Source organism: Etheostoma cragini, chromosome 6, assembly GCF_013103735.1.
Source record: "Etheostoma cragini isolate CJK2018 chromosome 6, CSU_Ecrag_1.0, whole genome shotgun sequence".
In the NCBI taxonomy this organism is placed as follows: domain Eukaryota; kingdom Metazoa; phylum Chordata; class Actinopteri; order Perciformes; family Percidae; genus Etheostoma; species Etheostoma cragini.
This window is the reverse complement of record NC_048412.1, coordinates 14,832,399-14,848,387: the sequence shown is the minus strand read 5'-3', so window position 1 is coordinate 14,848,387 and position 15,989 is coordinate 14,832,399. Positions and strand designations below refer to the sequence as shown.

The 15,989-nt window shown below is 39.3% G+C and overlaps 1 protein-coding gene across 5 annotated transcripts in view; it reads left to right on the top strand.

Annotated features, from left to right (window-relative positions):
- The window catches only part of fhod3b (formin homology 2 domain containing 3b), a 92,377-nt gene that overhangs the window by 51,709 nt on the left and 24,679 nt on the right, over window positions 1-15,989 (top strand). For all 5 annotated transcript variants that reach the window (XM_034875472.1, XM_034875471.1, XM_034875473.1 and 2 more), the window contains exons 5-9: window positions 620-725; window positions 13,044-13,138; window positions 14,038-14,149; window positions 14,853-14,947; window positions 15,686-15,829. In XM_034875472.1, coding sequence (XP_034731363.1) covers window positions 620-725; window positions 13,044-13,138; window positions 14,038-14,149; window positions 14,853-14,947; window positions 15,686-15,829 — 552 coding nt within the window. The remainder of the gene's footprint in view (window positions 1-619; window positions 726-13,043; window positions 13,139-14,037; window positions 14,150-14,852; window positions 14,948-15,685; window positions 15,830-15,989) is intronic.

Below are 15,989 nucleotides of genomic sequence, written 5' to 3'. Positions count from 1 at the left end.
AAGTAATTTGTCCACTGTGTGCATAAGAAATTATGTATAATTTGTGAACATTAAGGTCAGCATAAATCATTACAAACAGCTGCTGATGTTTTGGGGGTTGATTTTTTTTTTTTTTTATCATGTAAAACTTTTCTAAGTAATTGTAAATAGTTGTATGAGCTATTAAACAAAAGCTTCCAGATCATTATTTCTCTGCACACACTTTTATTATATTATTTAGCCTACAGTACATCATAGAGTTGACATAACCCTGGGAGGAACCCATCGAAGAAATGTATGAGCTTAAAAAGCTGCGCTATTACCAATTTAGCAGCTGAGGCAGAGGACAGAGCAACCATCCTTCAAGATCTCCCAAATCAGAAGTGGTACAAATACTAGGGATTGCAACATCTAGTCCTTTCAATGAACCTTAGTCTATTATTTGCAGCCAATGTTCATGCAGGTTCAGCCAACGTTCATGTTTACATCACTCTGAGGACAATTATGTGGTGGAAAGTGGAACTAAATCCATCAAATGTAATTGTTTAAAATATTGTACATACCAACGTAGTCTCTGGCTCTGTATGTGATATGTGACAGCTCTTTAATATTCCCCTCTTTCTCCTTGACCTCTTTCCAGGATGACAAAGACCTGGTGCACGAGTTTGTCGTGGCGGAAGGACTGACGTGTTTGATAAAAGTGGGCGCTGAAGCCGACCAGAACTACCAGAATTACATCCTCAGGGGTACGTGCACTGTAGAACAAGAACTTTTCACCAGTAATCTCCCAGTATACTTCCCTTTCCACTCCACCTTCTCACACCTCAATTTACAACACATGCTAATCGAGGATGTTATTAATAAATCCTATAACACTTTTCTTTCCATAAACCTATCCAGAGCCACATGTGTTTACAAATGTAATGTAAATTGATGCTTGTGCTTGATGACCTTTTCACACTCACACACCTAAGGCATATAAACAAACTGAAATGTGTGCTACAGAAAATGTAGAAGTAAGCCAAGTTTAGCAGCTGGTTAATTTATCTCTCCCATAACGGTAAGGTGAAAGATCATGTGTGTTAAGGTCGGTTCAGGGAGACTAGAGGTACAAGGGATTCATAGCACTCGCTGCAAGGTCACTAGCATTTAACAGCCTGCTGTGAAGGGGCAGGTCACACATGCTTAAGTGACTAATAAAAGTTCTGGCAGGATGTTGCAGATCATAAAACTAATTTCCCCTCCGTTTTTTCTCTTTACTTTCTTTAATTTTTCATATTTTCCTCATGTGTTCCCTCATCTTTTCATTACAATGTGTTGCATATCTATTTATTCAACATGAGCCAATATGTCATTAGTTAATTGTTAATTGTTTTTACATACAATACATAATGTAAACGTAGACACAAACACATAAGCTTCAATCCTTTTGTGGTAAAAGGTTCCATTTTAGACTAAAATGTATTTGGCATTGGGCAATAATATTTCTTCATAAATTCTTTGTAAATGTAATCACAGTGTACTTGACCCTTATAATTTGGGGTGCATAGTTCAATCAGTTGTTACCGCGCTCATGTTTACTTAATTAGAGGCAGCCTGTTCATAAATGATTGCTCTAATTTCCCCCCTGCGCAAGTTATAAACATAAATAGGACCAGCGCCAGCACTACCTCTAGAGGCTCTGATGTTTAATGTTTGATGCTTTATCTGAACTTGGCCTGGTCCCTCACTCTATGGAGCTAGAAAAGTGACATTAACCTGTGGCATTATATAAATAAAATTTGGCATTGAAACAAGAAATATTGGCACTGAAAAATGTTGAACTCATATATAAAACACAAACATCAAAAAGTAATAATCTCACAATCCTATTATATTATTTGACTTTGACATTTGTTTGCATCATCATAGGTTTTTCAATGTCAATCTAAATTTTTTCTTGATGTCTGTGTCTTTTCAGGGACAATTTTATTTTTCACTGTTAAGATTTTTACAATGTTAGTGGTTTTCAGGTTTAACTGTCTGTCATTGTTTTGGCTTAGGGAGGAGGGGCCTGAGGGGAGGGACAAAGAGGGCGCAGTTTATGGGTAATTTACATAGGCTACTAGCGAGAGACCGCACCACCCCAGGAATCCTCACAGATGTGTTTAAACCGCATATCTGCAATGTCTTCCTTAAGTTTAAGTCAGTTTGTCTAATTTTTTTCACATAGAAGCAGGCTGGTTTAGTGTTAAATGTAGGCCTAAGCTGTGCTGTTAGCAGAGGTTAGCACTGTTCTCCTAATTCAGCAGACGTTAACTAACTTGTGGCTAATTGTAGCTAATTCTCCTGCCGGGGATGCCAATCTGTTTTCTATAATCTATAAGAGCAGTAATTCCTGTCCTCTAGGACTCCTAAGGCCAGTGTTATTGCTGGTGCACAAGGCTTGACTCGCTCATTAGCTCCGTCATGGGTGTAAGAGAACAAGCTCGTTAACACTGGCACGGAACCTTAACGCCCCTCCCCCATAACTCTCCTCCAATCACAAGTATAGATGCTGACTGACAGGTTTCTAGGCAAATCACACACTCACTAACATATCTTAAATGGCCAAAACAAGTCAGAGGATGAGAACAATAGTGTTTTGGAAATTTCAGAGTTTACACGTGTAAGAGTTGTTACAGTAGTGTCATTGTGCTGTGAATGATGAGACCACATCTCTATTACTTTCACTCCTCTTTACTGTGCTGTCCTTTTTTCCCTTTACCTCCCAGAGAATTCAGATAAAACATCTGTGTCAGTGCGGTTCTTTGGGACTTTCTTTATTCTTTTATTCTTTCTTGTGTTAATTTATCACTCCATCTCTGCAGACTCCGCAGTTTCAGCTCATGTATCTCTACATCACAAAGAGAATCTAAACTAAATTTCACCTGTTTCAACTTCTCCTGACCAGCTGAGGATTTGTGAAGTGTAGCAGATCACGCTCCCTTGTGAGCCATGTGTTGGAGAACACAAGTCGAGCATGTGTTAGAACGCAGATGCACAGGTCAGAAATGTATATAGATCTGGCTGCTTTACTGTCGATGACTTCCAAGATGAGCTATGTCGTAAGGATTCCCAGGAGGCGAGTAAATTAAATGCCTGAAACCTTCACACAAGCAGAGAAAGACAGCAAGAGAACCAACAACAGTAATTGCTTTTGGTATGAAGCATTGATCACTTCTAAAGTGGGTTTCATTTACTGTAATGTCTTTCAAGTTGAGAAAATTCAGAAAACAAAAAAAGGAGAAAGAGGAATGCAGTCTTAAACCCATCTGTCTGGTGTGCATTAAAAACCACCCGACAAAACAATCTCGCTCGCTTTCGCGAATAAAAATCTTTTGGTTCATTTGTAGATGAAAAAAGAGTTGTCACACGTGCAGACCAGTCTGCATGCATTTTACAAGAGCAGGTTCCCAGCTTTAGCTCTCTGGAACATTGCCGTCATTGTAAATGGTGGTTCTCTAAGCTTTCTCAGCAATCTACACCATCACACTTTTTTTTTTCTCCTCACTTTTTCATTCCATCTTCTCAAAGCCCTGGAGGTGTCTGTGGCCCGTTAGTGCTCCCTCAGTGATGTAGGTATTTTCTGGCTGGGGTCCGGCCCCCTCTCCGGGCCCCTCACACCTGGCTCGGAGGGCTTCCAGACCTGGACTTAGCTCCTTGGAGGCGTGCGTTTTTGGCCCAAGGGAAAGCTTGTATGCCTTTATCACACCATCAGTGGGAAAGGGTGTGAGGTGAAATTTTCAGAGGTGCCTATGCATCTGGTCCTCCTGTGATCCTTACACTCAGTGCTGCAAACACACAGGGGCCGAAAAGGTAATAAAGTTCTCATTAGAGATATTCATTCATTTGGAAATAACCATGGTCATTGGTCATTTTAGAAATTAAATAAACACAGATGTAATGTTCAAGTCAACACAGAAGATTTATAAGCTTGTCAAAACAAATGTTGAAGTCATAAAATTTTACTTAAAAGCTGAGTAAAGGTTTCATACTGACAAGCATTGTTGTTTCTCAAACTGAAGAGGTCTCATGAGGTTGTAAAATGTTATTTCTCTTTTTAAAAATCTGCATACCATTAATCTATATATTTTAAGATGCTCTCTTAAAAAAGTTGTTGACCCTCAATCTTCTACTCAAGGTTTGAAAAAAACTTTTTTTGAGGCAATCTATGTAAAAACAAATAAAGAAAATGTCTTTTCAGCCATGCTAACAGCAAGGAAATAAATAAATACAAAGGTCATCACAGTAACACATCACTTTTGACAGCATAGTAAGTGCTCCAACAGCTCCTAAATGAAAGCAGATTGCGGAAAAGGTCAAAGACTTTTTCACCGTGGTAAGAAAACGATTCCTACAGTACTTATTATCAGGAGCAAAACTGGGAGACAAGGTGGAAAAACAAACAACAAATAAGGTTTTTTTCCTGGATCAGTTTTCCACTTGTAGTATTTACAGAAAGTGCACTAAGAAAAGTAACAACTGTGTTTTAATTGGTAACTGTAAAATGGAAGCAGCAGAGAGAGAGAGAGAGAGAGAGAGAGAGAGAGAGCAGATTAAAGAGGAACAAATTACGCTCAACTTGAAGCAATTATTACCTGTTTGGAAATGTTCACTGTATTTTCATTTATCACCATGATAAGCTTTGTTTTTAGCAACACTTTTTCTGTTTGCACTTTTTAAAGGCCATGCCATTTCTGTCTGCACATGGTTGTTTACAAAATACCAGCCATGAGTCTCTGTGGAATCAAAATGGAAGCAAAGCTCAAGATTTAGTAGTTTAAGAAAACAGCCTGTTTATACATTTAAAAGCACACTTAGATATATTTCTTTGTAGAGCACATTCTTCAAAATTACATAATTTATCTTCATACTCAGAAAGCCATATCTCATCACATGCTGTTATTTATTGTCTATACATGGGCTTACATGCCATAAGTTATACGTGTGAATTTATAGTTTCCACAAATATGTGAGTTGAGCTGTGAATGATCCAAAAGTATTACTCACAAATACATCATACCCATATTTCATTTTGTGCTTTTATCTCATCTTTCTCTCTCTCTTTCTATCTGTGTATCTCTCTCGCTCCCTCTTGCTACCATTTTGAGCTGTTCTGTTTTTAATGTCACAGCAGTTATACCGCCATAAGTTAAAACACTTTGACTTCCTAGTTTCCAGAGCTGCTCAGAGCGCCTCTGTGGGAAAGGGAGATGTGCTCTAGTCAAGTGTTTCATTGCCTCTTAAACTGTCTGGGACATGGAACATTGTTCCCAATACAGCGCTCACTCCAGCTTTTAGTGTCACACACAGCAGTAACTTTAGTGGGCAGCCGGCTTTTTCACAAGTGTACCTGAAACACAAGACCTTTTTGTTTAAATTGTTGTTGCTCTCTATAGTGTTTCTCACTATGGTAGCATTACATTTTATATGTGGCAGATCAGCAAGGCAGAGCACCCAGTGATGCGTCTGTTGCACCTGTAAGCAGTCCAACAAAGTGCTGCCGTGAGGGACTAAACACTGAGAAATGCATAAACACACTATGATGCGCTCACGATTGTATTGCGATGATTTATTCCTCCACACGGGAAATGCAACTAGTACTGCAGTTACAAAATGTAAAGCTACTTTGTTAGTCGAAACAAGGCCAACAGAAAGTGTTCACTCCCAGGCTCACCCCCTCTCTCAAAAAAACAGGTTAACAGGTAAAGCAAACAAATAATGTTATCACTTACACTCAAACCACAACCTGCACAGTTTAATAATCAATTAATAATATAAATTAAACCGTAAACAACATACAGTATGTGGCTCCTACAGCGTCTGTGTGCCAAAAGTGTGTGTCACTGTAAACAAACACAACAGCTGCTAATTTTCTCTGATTATCTCCTGCTTTGTGGTATAAAGAGTGACTGTGAAACCAGCAGCTCTGGTGTCCAGTGGGATGAAAAACCTGCAAACCTTTAGATCTCCATTGATTAGAGTTAAGAACAGACAATATAAGGATAACCAACCTTTATACCCTTTTTTTGTGGCAGGTTTGGCTTCGTTTGACAGGACAGTGTATAAACGGGGCAGAATGAGAGAGGGTTCTGGCATGCAATTAAAGTCCCAATGCCTGAATTGAACTTGAGCTGTTGCGGCTATATATGGTATGCATTGTAACCACTTAGCTAAGGCAATGTTTATATATATTATTAGGTTGATATCTTCATAGCAATGTTAGCATTGTTTGATACCGATCAACAGATCATTTGTCAAAATAAATTAAAAACATTTGAATGTTGGACTGACTTTACATGTGTTTAAATAGAAGTAATTTAATGTAGCGAATGTCTCTACTACTCAGATATTTCTATTACTTTTTTTTTCTCCAAAACTCCATTTCATACTGAAGTGACATTTTAAATATCTTGATTTAGAATCAAGATCATTGTTTCTGTGTTATACTCTGACCCAAGTTCTTAAAATATTTAACAGAGCGTAACTGAATTCTCCCTGTGCTGGTTTGAACATTTTGCTGAGCATTAAGTGAAAACCCAGGCACAGTTGGGTTCACAGTGACGTTGGAAGCTCTTGCTGGAAACAGTGTGTATTGTGTTGTCTGGCTATGTTATAGGTTGTCTGTTCTAGAGGGGGGGAGACATTTACTATGGCCCATCGTCTGGATAAACATTTCCATTCAGTCTGTGCTGTGTGGAGAGGCTTTTCAAATTTATCGTTTTGCTGGTTATTAGACAGTACCAGTCAAAAACTTTCTCATTTGAGTGAATAGGGAAAGTGTGTCTAAACCTTTGACAAGAATTCTAGGTGTGATCATTTCCTTGTTTTGGGGATTATTTAAGAATGATGCACTGGAGAAGTTGAGCAAATAGGATAGAAGGATATTTGAGATAAAAAAAACAAGTTTCTGACACACATATGTGGACAATTCCTGTGTTTGGAGCAAGAATGAGATCCTAAGGAATGCCCTCGTTGTCCTAATCCAAACTTGAACTCCCGGTTTGTAACAAGATCCCATGGAAACATTTGCATGTTTTTTTCTGCAAATCTCAGAGCAGCCACTGCTCACCTGACAGACAGGTTTTGTTTACTTCAGAATAAAATCCCTAGTCACCCCTTTACCAAACATCAACAATGAACATATATATATATACATATATATATATATATATATATGTATATATATATATATATATATATATATATATATATACAAAGTATATGCTTACAGAATATTATTTTTGTCCTCTTGAAAAAGCCAATTATATTTTCAAACATTTAGCCTCTTTGCCTGTCTGAGACTCCTCTTTTGCAATGACAGAACTGACTTAATTTGGTTGGAGGAAATTTAGGAAATGAGGGCTACACATGGTTTCAGCCTACAATCTCTCAGCTCACTTACCTGCACTGGCAATATTTTGTCTTTGCCTCCTGCATGGCCTCTTTTTATTAAGTTAAATCAGCAGCTTTCAAACTGACAGACTGACAGTGAGACTAAAACAAACACTACTGTATACTCGATGGACAGGTTCATTCGGTCTTGAAAAAATAGCACCACTTGTCATTTTAAAATCCTGGATAAAAATTTAACGTTACCTTTTTTTTTAAACTAAATAGAAAACCACACGCTGTTGTCATGTTGTTGTTTAAGCTTAGAGCCTGGTTCCTACCGGATATTTCCCACCCTGTCGTCCCCCTGTGTCAGACCCTGTAGACTCTTCTGATCCCCCTTCGCTGGAGACAGCTTGCATCTGAACCCGGTGTAACCCTACCTGCCTTCCCTGTTTTCTTCTCTCTGCATCTGTAGAAGTTTTCAGCCTCAGCAAACACACTCGCAGTAGAATAACAACTGTACTGCAGCTTGTTTTACTGTAACAGAATTCAGTATAAAAACCAATTATATCATAAGAATGTTTGATTTCTCAAGTTCTTATTTTATCATATTTGAATTGCCATCTAAGATGTATAAACTATGATGTGGAGAAAGAAAAAAATATATATTTTTCAGTAATGTAGTACGCAGGAGATTGACTTAAATTCTCAGCACTCTGGTGGGTTTTACGGCTAATTCCTATGAGCTGACTGTTTTTTGGGACTGAGTTCAGCATATGGTTGGCTAGAACCAGAGCGAATCACATCACTACTCTCTCAAGAGCAGTAAGAATTTACCACAGCTCATCTTTCAGATCACTCTACAAGTGGGTGGATGTCATGCACTAGCTTTTCTCCAAAATCTTCCCCACTTGGATGGGTTGGGGAAAAGCTAATCGGTTGGGCTTTCCCCTGTTCTGTATTGTCCTAAAAATGATTTTCTGTAGTGCAGTACAGTAGCAGCTGTATACTACTTTGAATACCAGGAAATTGAGAAGTATTAAACGTTTTAGCCTTTTTTTTGTTTTACTTACCGTGATGTAGTCTACTCGGCCCAGTGTACCCTGCTCAGCAGTAGTTCTACACATCTGGAAAAGACTCCCCTGCCTTACTTCATGCTATTGTTCCATGAGTTTTGTTTGTTTGTCTTTAGAGAGTTTGTTTGGGCTTAGGTCCATAGTAAATTGTGTCAAATACTGGCAGACATGTATTTAGCACTGAAAATGGAGCATCCCCGTGGTGTTTTACTGTATGGGGCTTAATGTACGTGTGGCAGTCGGCTGGAATTGGTCTGGCAGAGGCAGTTTGTCTGCTCTAATGGTCTGGGTGATTAGCTAAATAACAAACAAACCAAAACCCATGAAAATGTCTTATTTAGTTCATAATTGGCACAAGTAGTAGACTGGTATTTTTTATGGTGGACAGATTCTAAATGAAAAGCTAGCACAAGGCATGCATGGATGCAGTCATGACAAATGCCATTACCAAAAGCTACTTTGGGACTAAAGGCATTCAAATTAAAAGACTAACATCCTGCAAGTACTTGGGTATTTGGGTGCATTTAGAGAGCATTTTAAGAATCTAGTTATAGGAGCTGGTTTATAATTGAAATTGGGCCTGCCTCAATTTAGCATTTAGGAAAACTTGTGCAGGCTACATTCTTATATGTCCTTGACTTTGCGGACATTATTTACATGCATGCTGCCTTACCGCCTTCAGTGCATTGGTTCTATGTAACACAGTTCTCTTCGTTTTACAAACAACTTATTGTCTCGCACACATCAATGTGTACTTGATCTGGTTTCCTGTTTTTTTTATTAAGCCTAAGGAGTAGCATTGGTAAATTTTAATTTACAAAGCCATACTGTAAACCCTATTCATATTGTAATCTCCTGTCTCTTGGCCACAGCTGTTATGATCTTCACACCACTAGCTTTCGGATACCCAGGATTGCAGGATCACTCCACTCTCAAAATTCAAAACATTTTCAATAATTATGGTGACCTAATAGAATCACAATCAGAAGTATTTTTCAGTCTTTGCAGTAAACCACAGCCAGCTCACGTTGGTAGTGGGAGGCAGGCTTTAGTGCAGCTCTCTGCTATTGCAGGGAAGGTAAGAGGCTCTAAGTTGTATTGTATAAGATAGAGATTTGGCCCCTGTCCCAAAGTCCTGGTAAACTAAATGTTGCAAGTTGACAGACAGGATGACCCAGTTTTAAAAAATACCAAATTATAAATGAAACCAAAAGGGCAGAGTTGTGAGTGGAAGGGGAGTGAACAGTGTTGTAGAGGGGAAGCTGTTGAGCTGGTTTCTCGCATCTTTGTAGATAAGGTTGTGTATTTTTTAACAGTCAGCTGGCCTGTGTTGGCGCTGCCACCCAGACCTCAAGATTGGTTCTCACCTCAGCAGTGGTCAGGGAGCTGCCCTTCCTGCACATTCCTGGGACTGTGGAAGATAATTGCTGTGGTTTATGAGAGGGAGAGGCCCTGAAGAAACACTTCCACCAGACTTCAGTTGCATTAGTTTCTCTAAGAATTCTGGTTCACACACAGGAACAGGGTCTCTTCCACACAGTGGGTATGTGGTTCCCTTCTGCCGCTCGATACCGTTCAAACGTTCTTTTTACTCTGAAGACAAACGCATGTTGAGTATTAAAAGAAATGGACGGTGAGAGTGCCATACAGACGCCAGGCTGCTCATAGAACACTTCCAAGTTTTTTTTTAGCTAAATCTTTCTTCCTGGGCTATCCTTTTCCTATAATGGCTTACATTTAAATTCTAATCACTTTGCTTTGAAGGCAGCTCATTGTCTGCCAACATCTCATTACGTGACATACATACAAAGGGACTTCAAAATCTTATTGTTGTACTTTGTGTGAGGTATTATAGAGCTGCACATGATTACTCGAATGGAGGCCCACATTGTTGGCCCCAGATCAGTGCTTCAAGAAGCGGGTGTCCTGTACAGACTCAGCACTCACATGCTCTTCTTATTAACCCCTCTTCCAGAGTTATTGATGACTGTCTGTTGTAGAGTTTAAAAACAAATCCCATGTTCTGGACCCGCAGTCTCAGCTATTCAAAAAAGGTACAACGCTGGAAAAGCATGCCAGAGTAAGGATTTGAGCTCACTTTCAAAGCCTGAACTGCAACACACAGGTAACTTTCCATTTACTGGAGCAGTTTCACGACTAATTAAATCCCATGTGTGTGGAAATCATTTGAACTTCAAAAAAGGTGATTGCTTTGAGAGTAATTAGATGTTTCCTATAAACTGTTTCTGAGACTCTTAAGGTTGCAGCTTCCCCTAATTAAAGGTATTTGTTTTTTAAACAGTTACAGTATCGTTTCACCTAACTGTTCACAGGGTAACTGCATTCCATGTGGTTTCTGGTACTCAAAGTTGAATTGTACAGAAATGGCAGCTGGCAATGAATAATTCCATGAAGCAGCAGTTTTCATGAATCTGAGGGAAAAGGTAACGATTGTCTGGTTCTTGGCACAAGTGTTTGAATTTCATATAATTTCTGTATCTACAAATTAACATATGATATAGACATTCAATCAGATTTTATTTAACTTGGCTAAATGCAGAAAAGTTAAAAAAAGATCATAACCTGTCAGTGATATCTTTGAGTGATGTCTCATGGTAACGTGTCAGAATTATCTAAAAGTCGTTGGATTTTGTAGGTGACGTTTGGATACAGTAACATCTCATCTGTCAGCAGCTGAACATTCACGTTGCTTTCACAATGACACTTTAAAAAGCCTCATTAAGGCCACAGATCTTTTTTCACCCCTGTTTTCAATTGGACATTCCTCAAAAACCTCACCAGATACTGTGCACAGGTGCACACCAGAGATAAAAGTCTGCACATTGATGATAGTGTATGGTTAGAATTTGGCTACCAATCTAAAAAGTGTGTGGCTCAGTACTCATCCAGCCTCAGTCACTGCTGTTTTTGTCTGTGTATAAAGAAATACTGTGCATATTTATTTTAGCCACTTTTTACACTTGAGTTTTTCCCATTAGACCAGCTGTACGCCATGTCATTACCACTGTCACTTGTCTGTCAGCAGTGGTTCCATACAAAGAGGGGGGGAGGTCCTCAGAGAGGGTGACACTCTGGGCCACGATGACTGAGGAGGTTAATCATGTTTTCATAAACACACTCTGATGTGGTCTGCTTTGATTCGCCATGTTGTCCAAGCCGCTGACGGCTGTGACACACAGCCCTCAGCTCACAGCAGGCAAGGCCTGTTAGGAATGCTCTGGCCTGACGTGTTGTGAGTAATTAACCCTGATTGATAAAAAGATGAACTGCCCCTGTTGCTGCAGCAGTGGCCCGTCAGCAGGCGCATGCAACACACACATGCACTCATGCCTCCACCCACACACTCTCACGCACCATGCACAACACAGCAGCTGCACCTTGGAATTTTGGCTTATCCACAGAATATTCACGATTTTCATGCCCCTCTAGAGAATGGGAGAGGAAAAATACACGACAGAATCTGCAGCCTCTCATCATAACATGTAAAACTGTTTTGAGCAAGAGGAGATTAGACGGTGCTCTTAAGGGCTCTCTATAAGTCTGCTTAGGTCTTTTATCTAGTTGTTGGATAAAGATTTAACTCTGCCTGTTTTATTTAGTTCTGCCTTTTTAACAGTGGTTTGCCAGCTTATGTAGCCCATGAAGAAGTCTCCAGGTGCTCATACATTTTTTAAAACTTGATTAGCACAATCTCATCACCTTTTGTCACGTTTGAAAATCAAATTCTGGCATTACCCCCCAAAACCATACAGCTTCTGCCAAGAAATAGTCAAACAGGCCTTCTGAGAATGTTCCACTTTCGATGTGTTCACATGTTTATACTGCTCTGCTTCTTCCCCCATGTCAGCTAATGTATCACCTAAAGTTGCACTGAGTTCAAGCTGAGCTCATCCTGTTTCTGTGGTCTTCTGTGTAAATGCATAAACTCCCTGTGGATGGCCACTGAGATGCTGTTAAAAAAAAGGCTACATATTTAAAGGGAGCTTTTGTCTGTTCCACTTCTTTCCAGCAGTGTTTGTCTACCTTCCCCCATCTCCTTCTTTAACAGAAGCTCTACACTTTTACTGCCCCCCATAGAGATCCCTTGGCTCTTATTATGTTCTTATTTATGTATCCTGTTACAGATGGAAGTCATGTCAGCATCCAGTGAGGCACTCTGCTCAAATACTTTCCCTCCAGTTGTGTCAACTGACTTGAAAGATGAATGGACGAGTGCCGTTTTCCTTTTTAGGTCTTCACCCAATTGTTGGGATTTTGAAAAGGTTTATCTCCACAGCAGCTCCTGTTTTTACATATATTTATTCATAATGGGCAGAGTAATATCATTGACCCTTTTCACTAATAATGCATGTGTTTTTATGTGATTGTTTATGTGACAACTATTTACTCATTAGGGTCTGATTGAGTTCTTTTTGGTGATGAGCAGGACAAATATGGTGTGTTTTTAGAAAAAAGAAAATACTGGAATGACAGATGATTAACCACAGCCCTTTATCTCTCTCTCTCTCTCTCTCTCTCTCTCTCTCTCTCTCTCTCTCTCTCTCTCTCTCTCTCTCTCTCTCTCTCTCTCTCTCTCTCTCTCTCTCTCTCTCTCTCTCTCTCTCTCTCCAGCTCTTGGTCAGATAATGCTGTATGTGGATGGGATGAATGGCCTCATATCTCACAATGAAACGGTCCAGTGGCTTTACACCTTGGTCGGATCCAAGGTAAAGAATATGAATATAACCGCAGTAGATATACTGTAAAATCAACTTGCGAACCCCATCTGTGCACTGATGTCATTAAAATAATCACGTACCCTTTCCTCTGTGATTGTGGTCCCCTCGGCCCTCTAGTGGCCAGATTTCTTCATGTGCAGCATATTTGCAGGAGATGAGGGAACTACGTTGACTCTTTCCTCACTGTTATCTGTTCTTACTAATTGCTTTACTGCCTCACCATGTAAATATTGAAATAATATTTGGCATCCACCTTGTTTTTTTTTATCAAAACCATATCATTTTATATGGAAAGTTTCCATTGCCAACAGTCATTTTAACCACGATCATTGTGGGTGTTGATGCGGCAGCTGTTCAGAAGTGTTAAATTAACTCTGATGGTTTTATCACCGCTGACATGATGTTGATCTCATTCTCAAGCAAATTAACAACTTTGCTGTGTGTCAGCTCTACTACTCCCCTCTCTAATATGTTTCTCTCTCCTTCGCACATTTTTGTGCAGTTGTAAATTTTAGTTGGCTGCAGTAGTATTTTAAGTTATAACCCAGTCTCTATTTTATTCTGACTGTTGTTGTGTTTTTACTTTTGTTATTTTTCCATACTATTTATGTACAAAACAGTATGTTCCCCTGTTAAATGTCTATTTAATTTTCCTTTAGCGTCACACAATGTTCATATCAAACCTCTCAAGACGTTTCAGACAGGAAAAGCTTTTATAAGACAATATGATTCCATTTGATAGTTGGAAGTTCAAGGGCTGGCACCTCCTCTGGATTCTGTGGATCCATTTGTTTGAGCAAAAGCATCAATTTACAGTGGATATTAAGTGGATTTTGCTTGGATTTAGGTGTGATTTCTGTCTCAAATGTATTTTTGTCTTTGTTTAGTTCCGTCTGGTGGTGAAGACAGCTCTAAAGCTGCTGCTGGTGTTTGTGGAGTACACCGAGTCTAACGCTGTGCTGCTTATAAAGGCTGTGAACGTTGCGGATGCCAAAAGAGGTAAACATTACAGAGATGTTTGGATGTTAAAGTCAATACCTGCAGACAGAGGAAACTGTCAGGGCATCAAGAGTTTGACAGACTCAGCGGTTTCACTGTGTGAGGCAAATGACTTGTATTTGAATGTGGTTCTTAAAGCTAATAAGACATTGTTTCCATATCCATGAAATATCAAATTCAAATTATATCACTGTTTCTCTGTTGTTCAAATTCTCAAGTAAAACCTGACCAGTAAAATATTACAGGGATAATGTAAAACATGTAAACTCCCATTTAGGGTAGATTTTTCCAATTCCACTGATCAAGCCATCAGTGGTAGCTGTAGTGCTGTTCAGCTCTCCTGTTACATGGTTGTCAGATCAGTTGTCCTGGGAAGCTCCCTAGCTTTGCACTGAACGAGGAGTAAGACTGTAACTGCAGTCAGCCGCGGGGTTCAGTTTTCTGCCTCTCTAAAGGAGCATCAGTCGTGCAGGGGAGATAAAACTATATTTAATGAGATAATCAGATAAAAACTATATTTTGTTTGAATTCCTGCACCCTAGTGTTGCTGCATGTTTGCAACTTTAAAATGTGCAGAGGGATTAGTTAAGACTTTATTAATGCTGTATCTAGTATATTTGTAAAAAGGAATTACAGGTAGCTCTGTTTTTCTGTGTGTTTGTCTTTCGATATGCAATGTGTTGCATGCTTTTTTATGCTACAGGCACAAAATCGTGGTCAAACGTCATTGAGATCCTGGATGAGAAGGATGGAGTGGATACAGAGCTGCTGGTTTATGCAATGACGCTCATCAATAAGGTCAGTGAAAGAGTACAACGGCAGGCAATTTACAGCATACAGATTATTGCTGGAACATGGTCTGCTCCTTTCTGTATTTTTTTCATTCTGCGTCTCCACCATCTACACGCACCACAGACACCACATTCTGGGATGGGAGAAAAACGTGCTCAGGATTAACGGCATTTTCTTATACATTACATTAAATTACTATCGTCATGGACGGCGTTAAGCACCGTACAGAGACGCTGTAAAATAGTCGTGCGAGAGAAAACTCAGCATGGACACATAGTCCATAAAGTGTGATCTGATCTGCCGGGCCACATTGTGTGCTTGATTTATTCAAATTCAGTCAAGTTGTTGTAATTGCATTTTTTTGAAGTTTATAACAGCAGCAACGACTTCTTTAAAAATAAGTTTGGATTACAGTATCATGTATGTAATGAACCTGCCGTGTTTTCCCATAATACAAAGGGAACATTTGATCAAATTAAATAACACTGGCTTCAAAATACAGACAATAGATGTGCAATAAATAATACAGGTTAAAATTTAATTAGATAGCATATCTGGCAAAAGATTCTATTTCAAAACAAGGATTAAATAAAACATCTTAAGAAGTAATTTTACTCCCATCCTGTCTCTCAGGTGATCCTTCTCTATTGTTCCAGTTATGTTTTTCTTTCACAATTAACCCTAAAATATTAAAGAGACAAGGTAAGTACATGTTCTTGTTTATTGACTTTGTTTGTGTTTCAGACTCTGGCAGGCCTCCCAGATCAGGACTCATATTACGACATGGTGGACTGTCTGGAGGAGCAGGGCATCGAAGCTGTGGCCCAGAGACACCTGAGCAGGAAAGGCACTGACCTCGACCTGGTAGAACAGTTCAACCTCTACGAGGTCAGGAAGCCTACACTGCTACAATATTACATAACAACCAGCTTTAATGAAATGTCAAGTGTTTCTCATAATAGGTAGTGGCTCACATACTCCAGAAATGACGTGTGTACCCCAGGTTGCTGTTTGTTTACTCAGTTTGTCTGTAATGACTTTAATCTAG